Source organism: Myotis brandtii, unplaced genomic scaffold, assembly GCF_000412655.1.
Source record: "Myotis brandtii unplaced genomic scaffold, ASM41265v1 scaffold424, whole genome shotgun sequence".
Lineage (NCBI taxonomy): Eukaryota > Metazoa > Chordata > Mammalia > Chiroptera > Vespertilionidae > Myotis > Myotis brandtii.
In genome coordinates this window covers 414,991-437,082 of record NW_005366245.1, presented here as the reverse complement: position 1 = coordinate 437,082, position 22,092 = coordinate 414,991, and the positions used below count along the sequence as shown (strand labels likewise).

At 41.8% G+C, this 22,092-nt stretch overlaps 1 protein-coding gene and 1 long non-coding RNA gene across 2 annotated transcripts; one reads left to right on the top strand and one right to left on the bottom strand.

The window, feature by feature from the left end:
• Nucleotides 1-3,902: 3,902 nt before the first annotated feature.
• Nucleotides 3,903-21,509, top strand: LOC102241674 (zinc finger protein 143; the record flags this gene model as incomplete). The annotated part of the gene is made up of 3 exons (XM_014545991.1): nt 3,903-3,909; nt 18,893-20,291; nt 21,098-21,509. Coding segments are annotated over 3 exons (1,548 nt in total), but the record flags the coding sequence as incomplete, so codon positions are not given.
• On the bottom strand, nt 7,422-13,448 carry LOC102258733. Its single transcript, XR_314037.1, has 3 exons — nt 13,372-13,448; nt 8,980-9,166; nt 7,422-7,614 (listed from the first exon to the last, which is right to left on the bottom strand). It is a non-coding gene; the product is annotated as an uncharacterized LOC102258733 (long non-coding RNA).
• Nucleotides 21,510-22,092: the final 583 nt, after the last annotated feature.

The window sequence follows — 22,092 nt, the reverse complement described above, 5'->3', positions numbered from 1 at the left end:
GATTGGCCCTGCTCTGTGTGTGACAGGGTAGAGCCATAACCTCTCCATCAGCCCTGCCCCGAGTGTGACAGTGGTGGCGCCCCAACCCCCCTGATGGGCCCTGCTCTGTGCGTGACAGGGGGTGGCGCCGCAACCTCCCCATCGACCCTGCCTTGAGTGTGACAGGGGGGGGTGCCCCAACCCCCCAATCGGCCCTACCCTGAGCGTGACTGAGGGTGGCATCGCAACCTCCCGATCCGCCCTGCTCTGTGCATGATGGGGCGGCACCCCAACTCCCCAATCGGCCCTGCTCTGAGCCTAACCAGGGGCTGCACCTAGGGATTGGGCCTGCCCTCTGCCACCCAGGAGCAGGCCTAAGCCAGGTTGTTATCTCCTGAGGGGTCCCAGACTGTGAGAGGGCACAGGCCGGGCTGGGGGACCCCCCTGGACCCTCCCTCGAGTGCACAAATTTTTGTGCACCGGGCCTCTAGTATAATTATAATCTGAATGGTTTTGTGAGTGATGATTAGCTACTGATCTGATACAGTGGTAAAGTACATGACTTTATTACAGTATATTTGTGATTTTAAAAAATATCTGTTACCCTGGCTGGTGTTTCCCAGTGGTTAGAACATCTGCCCTCACACTGAAGGGTCTTAGGTTCAATTCCCCATCAAGGGCACCTACTTGGGTTGCAGGTTTCATCCTGGCCCGGATTGGGGGGGTGGAGTGCGGTTCTGCAGGAGACAACAAATGTGTCTCTCTCAAATCAAGTTTCTCTCTCTCCCCCCTTTCTTCCCTCCCTTCCACTTTCTAAAAATCAATGAAAATATATCCTTGGGTGAGGATTAAAAAGAAAGGAAAAGAAAAAAATTTAAAAATACCTTTCATTAGGAGAGTTTAACATGTTTTATATGTGCAACATCTTAATTTCATGCTGCCTTCCCACCTATTGAAGTGGCATTAAAAAGAATAAGGGGTTCCTCAACAATGTTTTGAGCACTTACTATGTATGGCCAGGCATTATGCTGAATGTTCACATAACCTACACTGATCACTTTATCCTCTCGATAACCTTAAGCAGAAGGTTCAATTAGGAACTCTGTTATATGAATGAAAAAATAAAGGATTAAGAGAAATTCAGCCCTAACTGGTTTGGCTCAGCAGATAGCATGTCGGCCTGCGGACTCAAGGGTCCCAGGTTCGATTCCGGTCAAGGGCATGTACCTTGGTTGCGGACACATCTCCAGTGGGGAGTGTGCAGGAGGCAGCTGATCAATGTTTCTCTCTCATCGATGTTTCTAACTCTCTATCCCTCTCCCTTCCTCTCTGTGAAAAATCAATAAAATATAGAAAAAAAAAAGAGAGAAATTCAGCAAATCATCTGAGGTCATAGTATAAGTGGTAGAGCTGAATTTAAGCCTAGGCCAATATGACTGTGCTAGATTGCCTTCTTTCTTAGGGCAAAAAAGAAAAATTAATCCAGTTCTAAATCACTGTGAAAATCCAAAAGGATCAAAACTCCCACTATTCATAACTCCAACAGCATTCATAACACCTCCTTCTCATGTGATTAGGTCACTTAACTGACTAATTAGCAGGCAACAGAGTGCAGCTGTTAAAACAATGAGTTTTAATTCCTATCAAGGGTTTTATTAGTTACTAGAGGCACACTGCACGAAGATTCATGCAAGAATGGGCCTTCCTTCCCCTGGCTGCCAGCACCGCCTTTGCTCTGGCCCGGGGCCACCTTTCCACCTTCCCACACTGCCCAGAGGCCCCGCTCCCAGCCACTCGGCTCCTGTGTACGTAAATTAACCTGCCATCTTTGTTGGGTTAATTTGCATACTCCTGATTGGCTGGTGGGCGTCATGAAGGTACAGTCAATTTGCATCTTCCTCTTTTATTAGTGTAGATGTGATATCTGGTTAATTAATTACCCTCACCTGAGGTCTTAGTTATTTCATCTGTAAAATGGATATAATAATAACTTGGTGGGTGGGGGGAGGAGCAGGTAAGAGATCAACCAAAGGACTTGTATACATGCATATAAGCAAACCAGTAGACACAGATACAGATACTAGGGAGGTGAGGGCATGTGCGGGGGAGGTGGGGGTGGGTGCAGGGAGGTCAATGAGGGAAAAGGACATATATGTAATACTATATGTAATACTTTAAACAAAACAAAAATAAATAAAAATACTGCTAAAAAATGCTAAAAAACAAAACAAAAAAACCCAACCAAACAAAAAGTAACAGCTTGGTTTAGTAAGTGAGATATTTAAACAGCACAGAGCATCTTACATACAGATGTACCTGATGAATGGTAGCTGTTACCATAGCTGAACTGGTCTTCTGTAAGGCTGTGGCTCTATAGAATCCTAGTGGATTCAGGACAAAAGGCCACCTTACTTAGCAATTGCACAGTCATTCTTCTCCCCATTGCTCTAGAAAACACTGAGAAAGCACATCCAGAAGTGATTGCTGAAGGAGGAACTTCAAAGAGCTCTCCTGTCATCCTGGGATAGAAGCCTCCACACTTGGCTCTGTAATCTGGATTTGAGAGCTGGAGGGAGTTAGATGTTAGCTTGTCCAGCCACATCTGGTTTTTCTTTTTTCCAAGTAATGAATCTATGAATTCAAAGTAATGAGTATATCTGGTTTAAACATGATTCAGCAGGGCAGATATTAAAAACGCACAGTCTGACTTTTGTCTGACTCCTCAGATCAACGACTTTTAGTCCATTTAGCTGTCTATTACAGATGTGACTTAAAAGCCTCTAATAAAGGCTTTCAATGCCATTTCCTGGTTAATCAATAGTAGACATTATCAATCAGTTTTCTCCTGTAACAGCTGAGGTTGTAGCTTACTCTTCCCCTAATTCCCTCTTCCCTCTACATACAGGGTGTCTCAAAAAATGTATACAGGTTGTACACACTTTAACAGCTGATAGCTCAATTGATGTTGCCTTTCAGATTTAACCCATTGGAATTAATAATTATTCAAAGAGTGTATACATTTTTTGGGACACCCTATATATTCCCAATATAATTATGTCATTATCTTTGCTACTTTTATAAGGTTATATTTTAAACGTTTACACTTTTTTTTGTCTTATTCCAGCAACTACCTGCTGAAATTATTGGCTTCAATTTTATTTATTTATTTATTTATTTATTTATTTATTTATCTATTTATCTATTTATTTAAAATGTATCTTTATTGATTTCAGAGAGGACGGGAGAGGGAGATAGAAGCATCAATGATGAGAGAGAATCATTGATCGGCTGCCTCCTGCACACCCCCTATGAGGGGTGGAGCCCGCAACCCAGGCATGTGCCCTTGACTGGAATCGAACCCATGACTCTTCAGTCTGCAGGCTGACACTCTATCCACTGAGCCAAACTGGCTAGGGTGGCCTCGATTTTATAAGAGGAGGGTATGCCCTGTCCTTTTCCTCAGCTGTCCATTTCTACCTTCCAACTCCCCATTTTCTGCACATTTACTTTCACAATGCCAGGACTGATAATATGTACTTCCCATTTTGTAACTGTAACATCTCCTGTGCTTGGTCTATTGGTTGACTCTGAAAGCTGAGTCAACAAATAGCATTCATATTCTTAGGACTAACGACAGTAGCCTTCCTCAGCATGATGCTGCTCATCGGGCTGGACCAGAGGAAATCACTGCCATCTCGAAACTGTACATCACTGGCCTTTGTGAAGCTACGGCAGCATCGTGTCAGAGCAAAGGCTCTGCAGTTAGGGTGGAGTTCTAGCTCCATTACACTCTAGATGTGTGAGTTTGGACAGGTCATTTATATTCCTTGTGCCTCAGTTTCCTTATCTATAAAATATCAGTAAGTACCCTGTAGGATTGTCAAGAGGATTAAAAGAGTTAGTCTTTATCAAGTATTTAAAAAAATGCTGGTCCATTGAAAGTATATGAATTTTCAAAAAAAATCAAAGACTGGCTTGGCTGGTGTGGTTCTGTTGTTGAGTGTCAACCTATGAACCAGGAGGTCATGGTTTGATTCCCAGTCAAGGCACATGCCCGGGTTGCAGGCTCAATGCCAAGTATGGGGGGTGCAGGAGGCAGCTGATCAATGATTCTCTCTCATCATTGATGTTTCTATCTATCTCTCCCTCTCTCTTCCTCTCTGAAATCAATAAAAATATATTTTAAAAAATCAAAGACTGGCTTTCTCATCTAAGAGGCAAATCTGGAGGTAACTAATGCTGCAAAAAGTTGTTCCAACAGAGTTATTCTGTGCCATGGCCCCTTGTTTTTCTTGGAAGATTTTTCAGCTGTTATAAGATTGTTATTTAAGGGGCCTAAACTCAGACATTCCCACTTTCTCTATTTAGAATTGAACAAAGATACAATTAAGCTCTCCACTGTTATTTTCTCTCATTATCTGCTTTATCCCACATTTTCTCATTTTGCAGGCTATGGGAAATGAAGCAAAGGTCCTTATTACAAACTGCACTGCAACATAAAATGCACAAACTGTCATTTTTGAAAGTAGGTGAAGATCCATTTAGAAATCTCAGGTCATAGGTTCATTTCTTAATTCAGTAATTCATTTATTGAAAAACAAAGAATTTTACATAATTTCTTGGTTAAATTTTTGAATTGTTTTTTGATTTAAACATAAACATTAAAACTTATCCATAAAAATGGCCCTTTTCTAAAACAAATGAATCAAAGAAAATGCCATTGTTATACTGCAGAAAGGCTGAAAGGAATTCTTTTTCTTTTTTGAATTCTTCCTTTTCTTTATTCCCTTAAGAAACTCTTTTATTACTAAATACTATTGAGGGATTACTATCAATTCTACTTAATTCAGTTCAACAAATGTTACTACACATTCTGTGTGCAAGGCACCATGAGGGATATGAAGCATAGTTTTCTGCCACTTAACAACATTGTTAGGCGATTTCACCACTGTGCGGACTTCATGGAATGCACTTACCCAAACCTACTGTACTCCTATGCTGCATCATATAGCCTATTGCTCCTAGGCTACAAGCCTGTACAGTATGTGCTTGTACAACACAATGTGAGATGAAATCAAGTACGACAGAAAATGATGCAATCACGAGACTGTAAACATGAGACTGCTGCCAGAGCAACACAGCACACTGTTACAGCAAACATTTAATAAGTAGAAAGAATACACATTGAATTAGTGGAAAGAATACACATTGAATAAGTAGAAAGAATGCACATTGAATAAGTAGAACGAATACACACCAAAAATAACAATAGAAAGTATAGAACAGTACGTATATAAATCAGTAATATGGCCATTTATTATCATTATCAAGTATTATGCACTGTATGTGATTGTATGTGCTATACTTTTATACGACTGGCAACACAGTAGTTGTGTTTATACCAGCATCACCACAAACACGAGAGTAATGCGTTGGTCCTACAACATTTAAGACAGCTGTGAGGACATTTTCTGTTATGCGTATTTTACCACAATAAAACAACAAAAAGAAACAACTACAATGTCGCTAGATGATAGGCATTCAGCTCCATTAGAATCTTTTGAGGCCAGCATTTTATATTCAGTCCGTCATAGACCAGAATTTTATGCACTGCACGACTATAGAGAAAAAGACCTCTATCTCCTTAAGATTCTGCAGTCTAAGAGAGCACAGACCAATACATTACCCCGGGGAAACAAACAAATATTTGAATAGAAACTGAAAGAAAAAAGTGCTATGGGCACATAAGGGACTTAGGAATGGTTTACTGGAAGATTGGATTTGAGTTGTGTGTAGAGGGTGTGTAGGATTCTAATAGGCAGGGTAGGGCATTGGGAGGGGCATTTCAATTCTCTCCTAAATCCAACTAGGGAAAAAAATTGTGTTGTTCCACGTAAGAAATCTTCATTTTCAAATATTGCATTCTATTTTAAGATCATTAAACTCTTTTAAAACCATTCAATATCAAGTTGACTTGCTTCATCAACAACTAAGCAGACTGAAGGAACTCCCACCCAATTGGGAAAGAAAGTGTATTGATATTCCAATCTGGAGTTTTTAAAAATTGTGCTTCATTACCGATTAATGGGTCAAGGAATTGATTTTGTTGTGAAATCAATTTAGAGGGTCATACCAGTGTTAAAAAATACATAATATAAAGAAAATACCATATGGTATAGTTCTGGGTAAGTATTCTAGTGAAACTTTTATATCAGTTTCATAGAGGTAGATGGGGTGGAGGAATGTATGTCTCTGTACATGTTTGTGTGTATGTGCACCTGTTTATACTAGTTACTTGAGAGGCAACAGAGCAAAGTGCTAAGAGAATAGACTGGAGCCAGATTACCTGATGTTGAACCCTTGCTCACCAAATACTGTCTGTGACCTTGTGCAAGTTACATAATTATTTCATTTTAGTTTCCTTGTCTGTAAGAGGGAAGCTGATTTAGTGTCTAATTGTGATTATTGTGAAGATTAAGTGAATATTGTGAAGAAATATTGTGAAGAAATCTTACCTAATAATAGACAAACACGTAAATTGACTGTACTTTCGCTACACTAACCAGCCAATCAGGAGAGTATGCAAATTAAACTAACAAAGATGGTGGTTAATTTGCATACGTAGGCTCCAAGTGGTGGAGCGAAGCCTGACGGCCGGGGGGCCGGAGGCCAGCAGAGCAGCGAGGCCTCACGGCCCCAGGGCTGGCTCCGGCCGGAGCCCGGTCAGAATGAAGGCCTGGGTCCCGGGTGCCGGAGGAAAACTGGTGCCAGCAGCCAGGGGAAAGGAAGGCCTATTGCACGAATCTCTTTGTGCAATAGGCCTCTAGTAATATTTATAAAATGCTCTTAATAGAACTTGATACATGGTAAACTGTGCATGTGTGACCAAGAGTCTCAGGCAAACATTTTGAAAGCCACTGTTTTAATTATTTTTAAATTAACCCAAATCATTTTTTTGTTTGTTTCAGAAGCATTTAAAGGAAACTAAGTTTCATTTATTGTACTGCCCATGAATCTATTGACACTATTAGCCAAACTTTATTTACCCAGATATTTTATTTTTTTAACATTTTCTTGTAATATATTTTTTCTTTTTTTAATTTCAAGAAAAACGATTTTAAATATAATAAAATGTTACATGCAATAAACATTAGTATTTCAAGAAAAACTATCTTAAATATAATAATGTTACATACCCCTGACCGAAAACGACAACCGCGCTCTCAGCCACCAGCCCGCTTTGCGCGCGCACCTCCGCACCTGAGTATTTTCCACACTGCGCCTCCTCTGAGCCTCGGTGTGCTGTTATTTTTCCTTCTAGTTGAAGAGTCTCTCCTCAGCCAGCCTTCCTGTGGTTCTGGGTGATGTCCGTTCCGTCTTTTAGTTGTATTTTTGAAGTGGTTGTTTGCAGCAGCAGTCTCCGGTGTTTACCTATGCCGCCATCTTGGTCTCTCCAGTTATTTCCTTTTCGATATTGTACTCGGCTGTTTCAAATCAGTGCAACTACTATTTTTGAGGATCTTCTCTGTGCCAGGCACATACTTCTCTTTCTGAAGACTCCTTCTCTATTTCTAACTCCTTCACCAAATTCTCTTTTACTTCTATTTCAACTCAATTCAGCAAGCATTTGAGTTTCTGTATGTGCAAAGCAATAGGTGTGGAAATATTAATACTTAGAAGAAGCAAACAGTCCAATGGGTGAAACACATTTGCAAAATGATGAATGCTGGACAGTGTAGAAAGTACTATAGAGACTAAGACTGGGGTCAATGGACGCGCCCAGAAAGCTGTAGTCACTTCTCCCTATGCAGGCTGGGGAATGCATCACAGGCTTACTTAGGAGTCCGGCACATTAATGCACAGGAAGACAAGGGAGAGCGCTTGCAGCAGGTGGTACTGGGTGTGCAAGGGCAAGATGAGTATGACATGGCCTGTTCTGGGAACCATGTAAGATTCCAAGGGGGAGAGAAGGGAGAATAGACCGAGGAGATAGATTGAGGCCAAGTCTTGGAGGGCTTTCCATGTTAAAGATTAGAATAAGATACTATCCATTTGGATATCAGAAATATTGATACATTTTAAGCAGTAGGGTAACATGATTGAATCCTTCATTCATGTAACATATTACAACACACTGCCCTTTGCCATGACTGAGATAGGTTCTGGGCTTAGGAGGGCGGAGCGACACTGTAGCAGAGGTTAAGAGCACTGATTTTGGAGCCACATTTCTAGGGTTGGAATTCTGGCTCTATTGTGACTAGCTTCATGACTTGGACAAGTTAGTCAATCCCTCTGTACCTCATTTTCCTCACCTACACAATACAGATAAGAATAAAATCAACTTTTAGGATTGCTGTGAAGATAAATTTATTAATATACAGAAAACACTTAGACACTCACTATCTGTCCTTTCGAATCTCTTATCCTAGTGGACAATGTAGAAAATGAAGTAATAATTCATTTGAAAATATAATTACAAATTTGCTATTATAAAAATTATATGAAAGAATCAAGAGAGTAATAGGGAGGTTGGAGGGATGCCTTCTTTATTTAGGGTGGCCAGAGGACATAATATTGAATCTGAAGAATCAGTCAAACACTCTTTTCTCTAGACCAGTGGTTCTCAACCTGTGGGTCGCGACCCCTTTGGCGGTCGAATGACCCTTTCACAGGGGTTGCCTAAGACCATCCTGCATATCAGATATTTACATGACGATTCATAACAGTAGCAACATTACAGTTATGAAGTAGCAATGAAAATAATTTTATGGTTGGGTCACAACATGAGGAACCGTATTTAAAGGGCCAGAAGGTTGAGAACCACTGCTCTAGACATTTAGCTCAAGCCCATAACTTCAGTTTCCACCTCTCTGTGATTGTGTCTTAGTCTGTTCAGGTTGTTGTAACAGAATACTGGGAGGCTTATAAACAACAGAAATGTATTTCTCACAGTTCTGGAGGCTGGTACGTCTAAGATCAAGGTGCCAGCAGATTTTGTACCTGGTGAGAACCTGCGTCCTGGTTCAGAGATGGCTGTCTTCTCTCTGTGTCCTCACATGTCAGGGGGGCTGAGGGAGCTGTTTTGTAAGGTCACTAATCCCGTTCAGGAGGACTCTGCTCTCATGATCTAATCACCTTTCAAAGGCTCCAACTCCAAATACCATCACACTGGAGATCGAGTTTCAACCTATGAATGTGGGAACACACAAATATTTGATCTGTAGCACAGTGACTCAGGGATGTACTGCTCTGGACTTGACCTTTCTCCTGAACTTTATACTTTTCATCCAACTTCCTGTTGCACATTAATACCTTAAGTTCTCTCACAACGGCAAGCTCTAACTAAACCCTATCTTCTTAAAGACTAAGGAAAATGCCATTCTAACAACTTATTTTCCACTCATATTTTTGCACAAACTCTAAAATGTGTAATAACGAAATATAGCCAAAGCAACATATGAGCTATGAAAAAATATGGAAAAGCAAAGTCATCTAGTTAAAAAACTACTACTTTATCAAAAGGTTAATTTCATTATGTAACTATATAAAAAGCTTACTTTTGTTCCTGGGTTTAGGAGGCCTCAAGTATGAGAGAGTAGAGAAGTGGAGGCAGCTTGATGTAATGTACTGTCTTTAAAATATTTCATTTCAGGATCCATAGAAGTAAATATGTTTTACACTGCAAGTCACACATTTGTGCAAGTGCAAAGGCCCTGCGGTAGGATGTGTCTGGCATGTTTGAGTGAAACACATATGGCATTTGAAGTCAAACTGGCCTGGGCTTTCTGACCCTGCACATACCAGTCAAGGCCTAGGACAAAGAACTAAATATTCGTTTCGAGGTGTTTTGTTTGGTTTTATATTTTTAGCTTGGGGACAATTAGATTTAAAAAATAGTTTTTAAACTTTATGCTTCAATTAATTAATGTTAAACTATGTCTTTGGGAGTTTACCTATATATAAAAGGCTAAGTGACTGGCCGACTGGCCACTGGCTGACTAGAAGGTAGGTATGACACGCACTGACTACCAGGGGGCAGACACTCAACACAGGAGCTGCCGAGTGACAGTAACTTTGCAGAGTGCCCTCTTGCACTCCGGGACCCTTCGGGGGATGTCGGAGAGCCAGTTTTGGGCCAATCCCTCCAGGCCAGGCTGAGGGACCCCACCTGCCAGAGGGACCCTGCTCACCCCGCAGAAGCCAGGGAGGGACCGTGGGAGGTTGGCTCAAGGGCGTGTCCAGCCCGTCTCACCCAGTCCTGCCCCACTGGCCACCTTCTAATTAATTTCCTTTAAATGTGCACGAATCCATGCACCGGGCCTCTAGTGTTAAGTATAATTAACCATGTTGATGTTTAATATGCTTCAACCCCACTCTCCCCCCACACCCAGATATCACACATTATCCTGGAGATCCTGGTTATCCAGGCCTCTGTTTTGCCTTCTGGGCCATATTTTAACCCTCAGTTGAGAGTCAGTTACTTAAGGCCCAGTGAGTCCCAGTAGGTTCATCATTTGTGATAGGAATACCATAACTCTAGTGTGTACAGTGCACCTCCTCCCTGGGAAACTGTTTGAAAGAGGTGTTTACTTTGTGGCAGGTTTGTTTAAAACTCATCTCCTTATTCCCCAATCACACCCAATGCTGAGGGTAGTGCAGGTGCATCTTTCATTCAGTCTTCAGTGTTTTCATTGTGATTTTTTGTTAGTGTAAGTGATTAAGGAATGATATTTAAATGATTTTCTTAATAGTAGGGCAGCAAATAACATTTGAATAGTATCTGGGAAGATAACCAAAATTTTATTCTTTTCAAAAAATAGTACATTTTTATTAACCTGGGAGAGTAAATCTAATTCAGTGCCCTATAGTATAAAGGTGATGCGACTATGTTGATTGAATCAAGGAAAGGAGGGTCAAATATGTACAAAAGGTAATAATTTTTAAGAATAATTTCCACAACTTTAAGCAATAAAACAAAACAAAACAAAAAAAGAAAACACAAAATAAAGAAAAAGAAAAAAAAAGAATAATTTCCACAGTTGTGGAAAGTTTCAGCAAACAGTGATCTATAAATCTGATGGCCAGTAAGAAAACACGCTATAAGGAAATTGCCTAAGTTTGTGCTCTGAGGAAAGTATATCAACAAATTCATCAATGGGATGATAAAGTTGTCAAACCAGATATATGTTAAAGCAGTTGGTCTGGATATATAGACTTCTTTTTTGCCTCATAAATGAGACCTGAATTTGAATCTGGATTTCTTATCTAAGAACTTATATACACTATGCAAACTGTACAATTTTTAATCCAGGATTTTTTTTAAAAAAAATAAGTTTTGTTGATTTTGGAGAGGAAGGGAGAGGAAAGAGAGAGAATGCCAATGCCAGAGAATCATTGATTGGCTGCCTCCTGCACACCCCCCACTGGAGATTGAGCCTGCAACCATGGGCATGTGCCTTGACCTGGAATCGAATTGTGTCCTCCTGGTTCATGGATCAACGCTCAGCCTCGGGGCCAAGCTGGCCAGGCTAATCCAGGATTTGATAAAGGTTGGCGTTTACACCCTTCGCCAGAATTTAATGCTGATTTTAAGCCAATTTGCCTACCGTTTTCTGTAACTCAGTGACTCAGCATATACCTTGTACTGAGAGAAAGAGGTTCAGAATCTTTCGTATAGTTGCCTCCTTTGTTTTGTTCTAACTTGTTTTCCTCCTCAGGCTACTGTGAATATTCATCAAACCTTGATTCATTTAACAGGAAAATATCCCTCTATAGAAAGAGAAGGAAGTCAATAAAAGAGCATACAGGGTTATGTGTCCTTGGTTGTAACTCTGAGAATTACAGTGAATTTGCTTAATTCAATTCCTCTTTTCCACTGTTGAGCAGTCTACTTCAGTGTAAGCAAAGCACTCAACACTATTCCATTTTGTCTCCTTTATTCTCCGCAGCCTTCCAAGCTGCGAAGGGGTACACCTTGGCTTTTTCCTGGAGCTGCCAGGGCCCTTTGTTTTATGATCTCTCCTGTGTGAATGTTAAGAATCTATGTGCCCTAACCGGTTTGGCTCAGTGGATAGATCGTCGGCCTGCGGACTGAATGGTCCCAGGTTCGATTCTGGCCAAGGGCATGTACCTTGGTTGCAGGCACATCCCCAATAGAGGGTATGCAGGAGGCAGCTGATCGATGTTTCTAACTCTCTATCCCTCTCCCTTCCTCTCTGTAAAAAATCAATAAAATATATTAAAAAAAAAAAAGAATCTATGTAATGTGCCTTAACGACTACCTGCCAATGCTCACCTTTAAGAGTTCACTGCTCTTTAAAAAACCTTGACTCAACATCCTCTGAGAACTACCAAATCTACTGCTATTGTGCAACGGTTAAAAACAGGTTACATGTTGGAGACCAATATGCAGAGAAGAGAGTAGACTAAGGCCAACAAATGATATAGTTTGGTCTTTTATCCAGTTCTATTTACCACCCATGCCCAGGGTTGTATTCATGATCTTGATAAACATAGTAACTACATCACATCCCAATCTCAGCTAGATCCTCCCACACTCTTGCCACCAGCCCTCTCCTGCCAACTCCCCACTTGAATGCAACTACTTGACTGGTGTCCTTCAGTCAGCTGGCTCATCCACTTCCAGATTACCCCACTCAGTTCCCTCCCCCGCCCCCTTACTCAGCTTTGATCCTTCATTGTAATCAATTATTGGTTCTCACTCCTATTATTAGACTTTAATGAGATCCAGCCCTTATTAAACCCTGCTGTTTTCTACTCTATGCTTGCCCCAAGGAGCTGAGTACTTCTGGGGGAAAAAAATCTGTTAAAAAAAAACAAGATAACAGGCCCCAAATTGAGTCAATTATGTTAAACCCCACAAAGACTTAACTCCTAACTTAATCACAGTTTCAGCCTCTCGCAGGAATGGAATCTTAACCCAGTCAACCTGGATCACCTACCTGGTCAGCACTAGTGAGGTAATCTATCTGACAGAGGTCCCCTACCCCCAAAGAAGGTGACTTGGCCACAGCCAGTCTGCTTTTTGCCAGTAGCATAACTTCTTTGTCCCACTCCCTTTTGCTTAAAAAGTCTTTCATTTTGTGCAGCTCCTCAGACCTCTTTTCTATCTGCTAAATGGGAGGCTGCCCGATTCACGGCCATTAAATAAAACCAATTAAGATCTTTAAAAGGTACTTAGTTGAATTTTCTTTTTTCACAAAATAAATCAACAGCCTCACCCATGCAGAGAGAATTTGTGAGCACACATTTCAGCTGGGTGTGGAGTACTCCCTGGAAGGGAATTTCCTATGATGCTTCTTTTCCCACTCTGGGAAAGAGACCCCATCTCACGTTGTCCTCTCTGCAAACTGCCTATGCTCCCTTTCCTACCTTTCCTCTGAGCCGGTGAACCTATCTCAACGGAGAAACACGGAAGCAATCACAAGGAATGTCCTCGTTGTCCAACTACCGGATCAGTCAGACTCTCTGCGCCTGATCCCAGGCTCCTGCCTCCTCTCCGTTCCTCTGAAGGAGGTCCCTGCTCCTGTGTCATCGTCAGGGAAACTCCCCTACTAGGCGTTGAATCCCATCCCTTTCTACAGCTCTTACCCTTCCAGGGTTTGGAAGAACTTCACTTTTGCAATTACTTCCTCTTCCTGTTGGAGTTGATTTTTAAATTGCAAATAGTTCTCTGCCTGTAAAGCAGGGCCTCCTCAGAGCCCTGGGGGTCAGCTCTGTGACGTTCTTACTAAATAATTATCTAGCCATCGAGGAGGAAACATTTTTCTGCTATGTTGAGTAATGAGATTCTGTGAATTAAACAGACTAAAAACAAGCAAATAAATAAACAAAACAAAACAAAACAACCGCACACACAGACTAGCAAGAGAAAAGACAGGAGTCCACAGAAAAATGTGATTCAAAGAGGAGGGTAGAAATAGCGTTTTAAGAGGGAAAGGGGTGTGAGAGAAGGATACTCCTGGGTAAACAAATGACTTTTAGGTGAAACAAATGGGACCCTAGGGAAATACATGGGGATGTGATAGTTTTGTGACAATGTCTGTGACAATCTTCCCTAGTTGTGAAACTCCCAAAACTCCAGGTGAGAGGATTTATGACTACTGGGTTTTGAAGGAGGCTCTGGTTTTTAGTAGATAAGGGAGTTAATTTAAAAAGCCCTTTTTGGTTTGGCTTAGCCTTAGTGGATAGAGCATCGGCCTGCAGACTGAATGGTCCCAAGTTTGATTCCGGTCAAGGGCATGTACCTTGGTTGCCAGCACATCCCCAGTGGGGCCATGCAGGAGGCAGTTGATCAATGTTTCAAACTCTCTATTCCTCTCCCTTCCTCTCTGTAAAAAATCAATAAAATATATACATATTTTGAAAAAGCCTTTTGTGCCCTGGCCTGTGTGGCTCCATTGGGCATCCTTCCGTGCACCCTGACAGGTTGCTAGTTCAATACCCGGTCAGAGCATATGCCCAGTTGCGGGTTTGATCCCCAGTAGTGGGCATACAGGAAGCAGCTGATAGATGTTTCCTTCTCACATCAATGTTTCTCTCTCCCTCTCTAAGAATCTTAAAAACAAACAAACAAAACAGCAACAACCAAAAATCTAAGAAAATGGGAATAAAGTGTGGATTTTAAAAAAGGCCTTTTATTCTCAAGTGCCTTTAGCTTAACAATTTTTATGCTATAGCCCTAGCTGGTTTGGCTCAGTACATAGAGTGTCGGCCTGCAGACCGGGTTTGATTCTGGTCAAGGGCACATGCCTGGGGTTGCAGGCTCGAACCCCAGTAGGGGTGAGCAGGAGGCAGCCAATCAATGATTCTCTCTCATTGAGAAGGCTAAAAAGGGCTAATTGCAATGTAACCCTGATATTTGGGGAGGGAGAGGAGGGGCTAGCAATCTGAATCCATGCCAGCAAGCCCAGTGTACATTCTTGATAACCTATAGTTAAGTTACTACCTCTTTCCCAGAAACTGGTCTCGCAGAACCTGTTAAAGAGGCCATAAAACTGTGAACAGTGCACTGCCCCAGAGGGAGGGTTATTAACGCTGGCGCCAGGCCAGACCATAAGATATGGCCTGGAGACCCCCAACACCTGGGGGCCTTCTTGCAAACCCCAAGAAAAGGGCCTGAAGCATAATTCATATTCGAGGGACAAAGACCCCAGAAAGATATAAAAGAGAAGCCCCCTGCATGTTACTTTACTCAGATTTGGGAAGTTATTCCACTGAGTCCGCCAGCGTATTAAACAGTGTAACTTCTTTTCTCTAAAAGCGTTGCTTGGTTTTTCTTTGGTCTTCTGCAACATCATCATTGATGTTTCTATCTCTCTCTCCCTCTCCCTTCCTCTCTGAAATCAATAAAAATATATTTTTAAAAAACCAATTTTTATGCTACAGTGGCATATTCTGAACCCCTTCTTAGCACTGAGAAATGGACCACTCCATTTCTCAACTCCTCTTCATAGGAGCCAGAGGGCTATTTGAAAAATGAAGATTAGATCATCAGTCTCCTGATTAACTCACGCAGGCTTCTCATTGGACTTAGAATAAAATCCAAATGCCTGTCCCCTTCTACAAAGCTCTCCATGATGTGGTCTCCGCGTGCCTCCCTGTTCACATTAATCCCTCTGTCATTAGCACACCTGGGTCTTCTGTTGGAACTAAACACAGAACCCGATTTCTTTGGGACAAATGTGTAAGAGACAACAAACCAAAGAAGATTTACTAATGTAATAACATTGGAAAGGTCATTTGAAAATTGTTCCCTGAGTGTGTTAAAGGCTGTCTTCATGGCATGATATTAATGCAGCTTCCTTGAGTCACCTAGTCCCGTGGTCGGCAAACTGCAGCTCGAGAGCCACATGCGGCTCTTTGGCCCCTTGAGTGTGGCTCTTCCTAAGCCTTAGGCGTACCCTAATTAAGTTAATAACAATGTACCTACCTATATAGTTTAAGTTTAAAAAATGTTGCTTTCAAAAGAAATTTCAGTCGTTGTACTGTTGATATTTGGCTCTGTTGACTAATGAGTTTGCTGACCACTGACCTAGTCAGTTGACTTCCCAGGGTTAGCAGCTTGGTATTTACAAGGGCCAATTAACACGCCAGGAGCTGATAAACAGCTAGGAGCTCTCTGCTTTGGAAGGCACAGTCCTGCTCCAGAGCCCTAGGGGTTTTGCTCTGTGAACTTCACACAACTTCCTCATCCACCATGGATAACTCTTGCCCAACAGATCTACAGGGCGATAAGGACCAAGAAATAGGCAAGCTCGGAGCATAGCCTGGACCTGACATACAAAGCTCAAAACTGGCGGCATTCTGATTAACCAAGGAGCTGTTGTTATGTATATGCCCCCTGCAAACCCCAAAGGGGCACTGTCCCTCTTTCTTAGTGTGGAAGTATAAAGCACAACCTTTACCTAGAATTTTACCGCCACCTAGAATCTAGGTCCTACCTAGATGCTACAATTAATGTTTACTATTACCTAGAATTTTACCGCCACCTAGAATCTAGGTCCTGATGCTACAATTAATGTTTACTCCGTCACATTTTTAAGTCCATTTATTGTTACCTTTTAAAAATCTGCAGACATGAGACCAACACATAATAATGCTCAATATCTAATGGTAACATTTTAATGTGTTACAGGTAAAATAAAACTATATACCCATGCACTATTTGAATGTGGATTCCTCAGAGTGACTACCAGCAATTTGTCTATTTTCCCAAGTAGGTCTGCACATGGAAATGGGGGTGGGGGTGGAGTGGGGTGCTTGTGGATGTGATGTCCCCATACATCTCCTGGGGTGAGAAGGGAGGGGGACAAATGGCCAGGGTCTTGGGTCTCATGAATGAACCCTAGTCTCTCCCTCAGTATGCCTTTAACCAGGACAGGAAAAGCTTGATGGCATGAATGGGGAATCCTGTCTGGGGTTTCCTTCAGAACAGTGGTTCTCAACCTTCTGGCCCTTTAAATACAGCTCCTCATGTTGTGACCCAACCATAAAATTATTTTCGTTGCTACTTCATAACTGTAATGTTGCTACTGTTATGAATCGTCATGTAAATATCTGATATGCAGGATGGTCTTAGGCGACCCCTGTGAAAGGGTCGTTCGACTGCCAAAGGGGTCGCGACCCACAGGTTGAGAACTGCTGCTTCAGAGGGAAGAATATTGGGGCCTTTCTCCAAAATTGGTAGACAATGTCCACATGGGACTGATTTGGGCTCAGGGAAAGAATATGAACTGGAGTTCCCCTACCCTTTCATAGTGACCCTGCCACATGATCCATATATTCCTAGCTCTTAAGGAGTTTTATTTTCTTCCACGTGCTAGTATGGCACTTTAATTTATCCCCTCATTAAACACTAATGTCCCACTTTGGACATTGTTTCCTAGTAATCCTAGACCAAAGCTACAAAGAGAATTCCAGCTTTCTGAGAAGCTTTTGAATGTTCCACACACAATCTCAATAAATATTCCAATGGCTGGGGTCCAGTGGACTACCAAAACTTTACTAGTAAAACCTGTGTTGAGACTAATTAGAGACTTGGCCATTAAAGAGATTTACATTTGAAAAGGGCATGCAGATTCTGAAAGGGGAGGAGAGGGTCTCTTCAGAGAGAGAATTAAACTTCGTTTAATTTATAACTTGCCCATTTAATTTATATTTGACCAGTGGTACAGGTCAAGGAGCTGAGTCAGTGTGAGCTAGCAATCTGCCAAATCCCTTTAGCAAGCTATCCATAAAGATGAATAATCAATTATATTCAGATCAATTTTTTTTTTGTATCAAAGGAAAGCCCTTTAGGAATGCCACTGTATTTAGAAATTCTTGTGCATTTTTTTAAAGGAAAACCTATGATTGCTGGAAGCCGGTCCATCCTTGCTGCTTGACACAGTCACTGCAGGGAAGAAACATCTGCACAGCATATGTTTCAAGGGACCTGGCATATATCCCACAGGGGGAGCACCGCTCAGTCACAAGCTGGGTTCACGGCTGGCGAGTGCAGTGGCAGTGGTGGGAGCCTCTCCCACCTCCGCAGCAGCACTAAGGACCCCTCGGGGATGTCTGTTTGCCAGCTGGCAAGTGGACATCCCCTGAGAAGTCCTGGACTGCAAGAGGGCACAGGTCGGGCTGAGGGACACCCCCCTCCCCCCAGTGCATGTATGTCATGCACTGGGCCTCTAGTATATATATAAAATTAAATATTTTAAAGTTAAATTGTTGACTTTTTTCTCTCTTAAATAGAACTTCTTTGCCTATTGTGTTAAAACTAAATTAAAATATCTGAAACAAATAGAGCAAAATACTAACGTTTATTAACTTCATGTGGTGAGGACCAGGGCTTTGAGGTGGAATTCAGAGGTATAATGAGCACAGCTCTGCAGCAAGATATCTGGGTTCAAATCTTGGTCAGCTATTCTTTAGCTGTGTGACTTTGAACAAATTACTTAACCAAAAATATTTTTTTTCTTTAGCAGTGGGAGTTAATCATGGGTTCATTTTAGTTGGACAGATTTACTATTTCATAATGCTGTGTACAGCTTTGTATGGTTATTTAAGGCGGGGAAAACCATGGCCTTTGGAGTCACATTGACATGAATCCAGATCCTTGTTTTTTGACATACTGATTTTGGCTATTAATTAATTTTATTTATTTCCCAGTTCCTACGGAAAGTGACTTTACTTCCCAAAACCTCAACTTCCCATTTGTACAGTGGGGGTGGTAAATATACCTGCCTCACAGAATCGTGAGGATTGACTGAAATAGCACATGTAAAGCACATGAGTCAGGGTTCAGTGTAACTACTCAGTAAAACTTCATTCCCTTCTTCTTTTAAATATGTAACTGTTCATCAGACTACCTTTAATTTAATGCCATTCTCTTCCATTCCCTCAGATAGTTATGACCAGAGCGCATTACAGGCAGTTCAGCTGGAAGATGGCACCACGGCTTACATCCACCAAGCAGTGCAAGTCCCACAGTCTGATACCATCCTACCAATTCAGGCTGATGGTACAGTGGCAGATCTGCATACTGGGGATGTCACAATTGATTCTGAAACCATCAATGCTTTGGAACAGTATGCAAAGGTATCCATTGATGGAAGTGAAAGTATAACAGGTACTGGAATGATTGGAGAAAATGAGCAAGAGAAAAAAATGCAGATTGTCTTACAAGGACATGCAGCAAGACTAACTGCTAAATCTCAACAGAGTGGAGAGAAGGCGTTTCGATGTGAATATGATGGATGTGGGAAATTATATACAACAGCTCATCATCTTAAGGTTCATGAGAGGTCACACACCGGAGACCGGCCTTATCAGTGTGAGCATCCTGGCTGTGGGAAAGCATTTGCAACAGGTTATGGATTAAAAAGTCATGTCAGAACTCACACAGGAGAAAAGCCATATCGGTGTTCAGAAGATAATTGTACTAAATCCTTTAAAACTTCAGGAGATCTACAAAAACATATCAGAACTCATACAGGAGAAAGACCCTTTAAATGTCATTTTGAAGGCTGTGGTCGGTCTTTTACAACATCAAATATCAGAAAAGTGCATATTAGGACACACACAGGAGAAAGACCTTATTACTGCACAGAACCAGGATGTGGAAGGGCATTTGCCAGTGCAACCAATTATAAAAACCATGTGAGGATACACACAGGGGAAAAGCCATATGTTTGTACAGTCCCTGGGTGTGATAAAAGGTTTACAGAATATTCTAGTTTGTATAAACATCATGTTGTTCACACTCATTCCAAACCTTACAACGGTAAACACTGTGGGAAGACATATAAGCAGATCTCCACGCTGGCCATGCACAAACGGACCGCCCACAACGACACAGAGCCAATCGAGGAGGAGCAGGAAGCCGCCTTTGAGCCTCCGCCAGGTCAAGGTGAAGATGTTCTTAAAGGGCCCCAGATCACATATGTCACAGGTGTAGAAGGGGATGATGTTGTGTCTACACAAGTAGCCATGGTAACCCAGTCTGGGTTGAGTCAACAGGTTACACTCATATCCCAGGATGGGACTCAGCATGTCAACATATCTCAAGCTCACATGCAAGCCATTGGCAATACCATCACAATGGTAACGCAGGATGGCACACCCATCACAGTCCCTGCTCATGATGCAGTCATCTCCTCAGCAGGGACACGCTCTGTTGCTATGGTAACTGCCGAGGGTACAGAAGGGCAGCAGGTTGCAATTGAGGCTCAGGACTTGGCAGCATTCCACACTGAATCGTCAGAAATGGGGCACCAGCAGCACAGCCATCACTTAGTAACCACAGAAACTAGACCTCGAGAACCTAGAAACAGAACCTAGCGAGAGAACCTGGCTGAAGAACCTAGAGACAGAACCTAGAGACGGAACCTAGAGACAGAACCTGGATAGAACATAGCAAGCAAGAGACAACCAATTGATGTGTCTCTCTCATATCAATTTTTCCCTCTTCTCTTTCTCTTTCTCCCTAACCCCTTTCCACTCTGTAAAAATTAATGGAAAAAAATATCCTCAGGTGAGAATTAACAAACAAAGAAAACATTTACTAGCCCTGGTGTTTTAGCTCACTGATTGAGCATTGACCTATGAACCAGGAAGTCACAGTTTGTTTGTTTTAATATATTTTTATTTATTTCAGAGAGAGGAAGGGGAAGGGAGAGAGACAGAAACATCAATGATGAGAATCATTGATCCGATGCCTCCTGCACACCCCCTACTGGGGATGGAGCCCACAACCTGGGCATGTGTCCCTGACTGGAATCAAAGCTGGGACCCTTCAGTCCACAGGCCGATGCTCTATCCACTGAGAAACCTGGCCAGGACCAGGAGGTCACAGTTTGATTCCTGGTCAGGGCACATGCTGGGGTTTCAGGCTCGATCCTCAGTAGGGACATGCAGGAGGCAGCCTATCAATGATTCTTTCTCATCAGTGATGTTTCTATCTCTCCCTCTCTCGTCCTCTCTGAAATCAATAAAAATATATTAATAAAAAGAAAGAAAGAAAAGAACTTGGAGGAATGAAGGATTTTTCTATAAACAGAAAGGAGTGGGATCAATAAAGTTATACTAGGCAAACAAACAAACAAAAAAAAGAAACTAGACCTCTGACCTTAGTGGCAACATCCAATGGTACCCAGATTGCAGTTCAGCTTGGAGAACAGCCATCTCTGGAAGAAGCCATCAGAATAGCATCCAGGATCCAACAAGGAGAAACACCAGGGCTGGATGACTAATCCCAAGAGCAATAAAGCCAGAGGAGCCTTTCATCTTCAGGCAGCAGAGCTCAAGGAAGCCTGGGGCCCAGGAAAATGATAACTTTTCCATTCCTCATCACTGTACACATTTTTATGCAAGAGTGGAGAACATTTTATTCTTGACACTTTTGTGTATATAACCCTTGGAATAGATTTCCAAATTGATTCATTGTGTACAAGGAAGTATGAAATTAGGGCAATCCAGTAAATTTTCACATTACTCTTTTATCACATTGCAGACTCCTAGAGTCTTTAAGACAGTAAAGTCTTACCGAGACTTAGGGTGGATTTTTAACTTACTGTGAAAAAAAAACCACACAAATAAAGGCTATATCTAAAATATCAAAGGTTCTATATGTCACACAATCATAATTCCAAAAGCCATCATGGATAATAAAGAATGTAAAGCCTTCAATTATTTCCCCCGGTTAGTAGAGTGTCTGCAGCTTTTGTTCTACTGTATATTTGTCTGTTTTTATTTGTGTCTCATGGTTTGAAGACTGTTCATTAAGGCTTCCATTCCTGTTAATTACCAGCTCTTCAAGCTGAAATGCTAATTATATTAGCACTACATTGGATTATGTATAAAATTACAAAGATTGGTTACTTAAAATTAAAAGGCTAAATCCAGCCCTAACTAGTTTGGCTCAGTGGATAGAGCATTGGCCTGCGGACTGAAGGGTCCTGGGTTCGATTCCGGTCAAGGGCATGTACCTTGGTTGCAGGCACATCCCCAGTAGGAGGTGTGCAGGAGGCAGCTGATCGATGTTTCTAACTCTCTATCCCTCTCCCTTCCTCTCTGTAAAATCAATAAAATATATTTAATAAATAA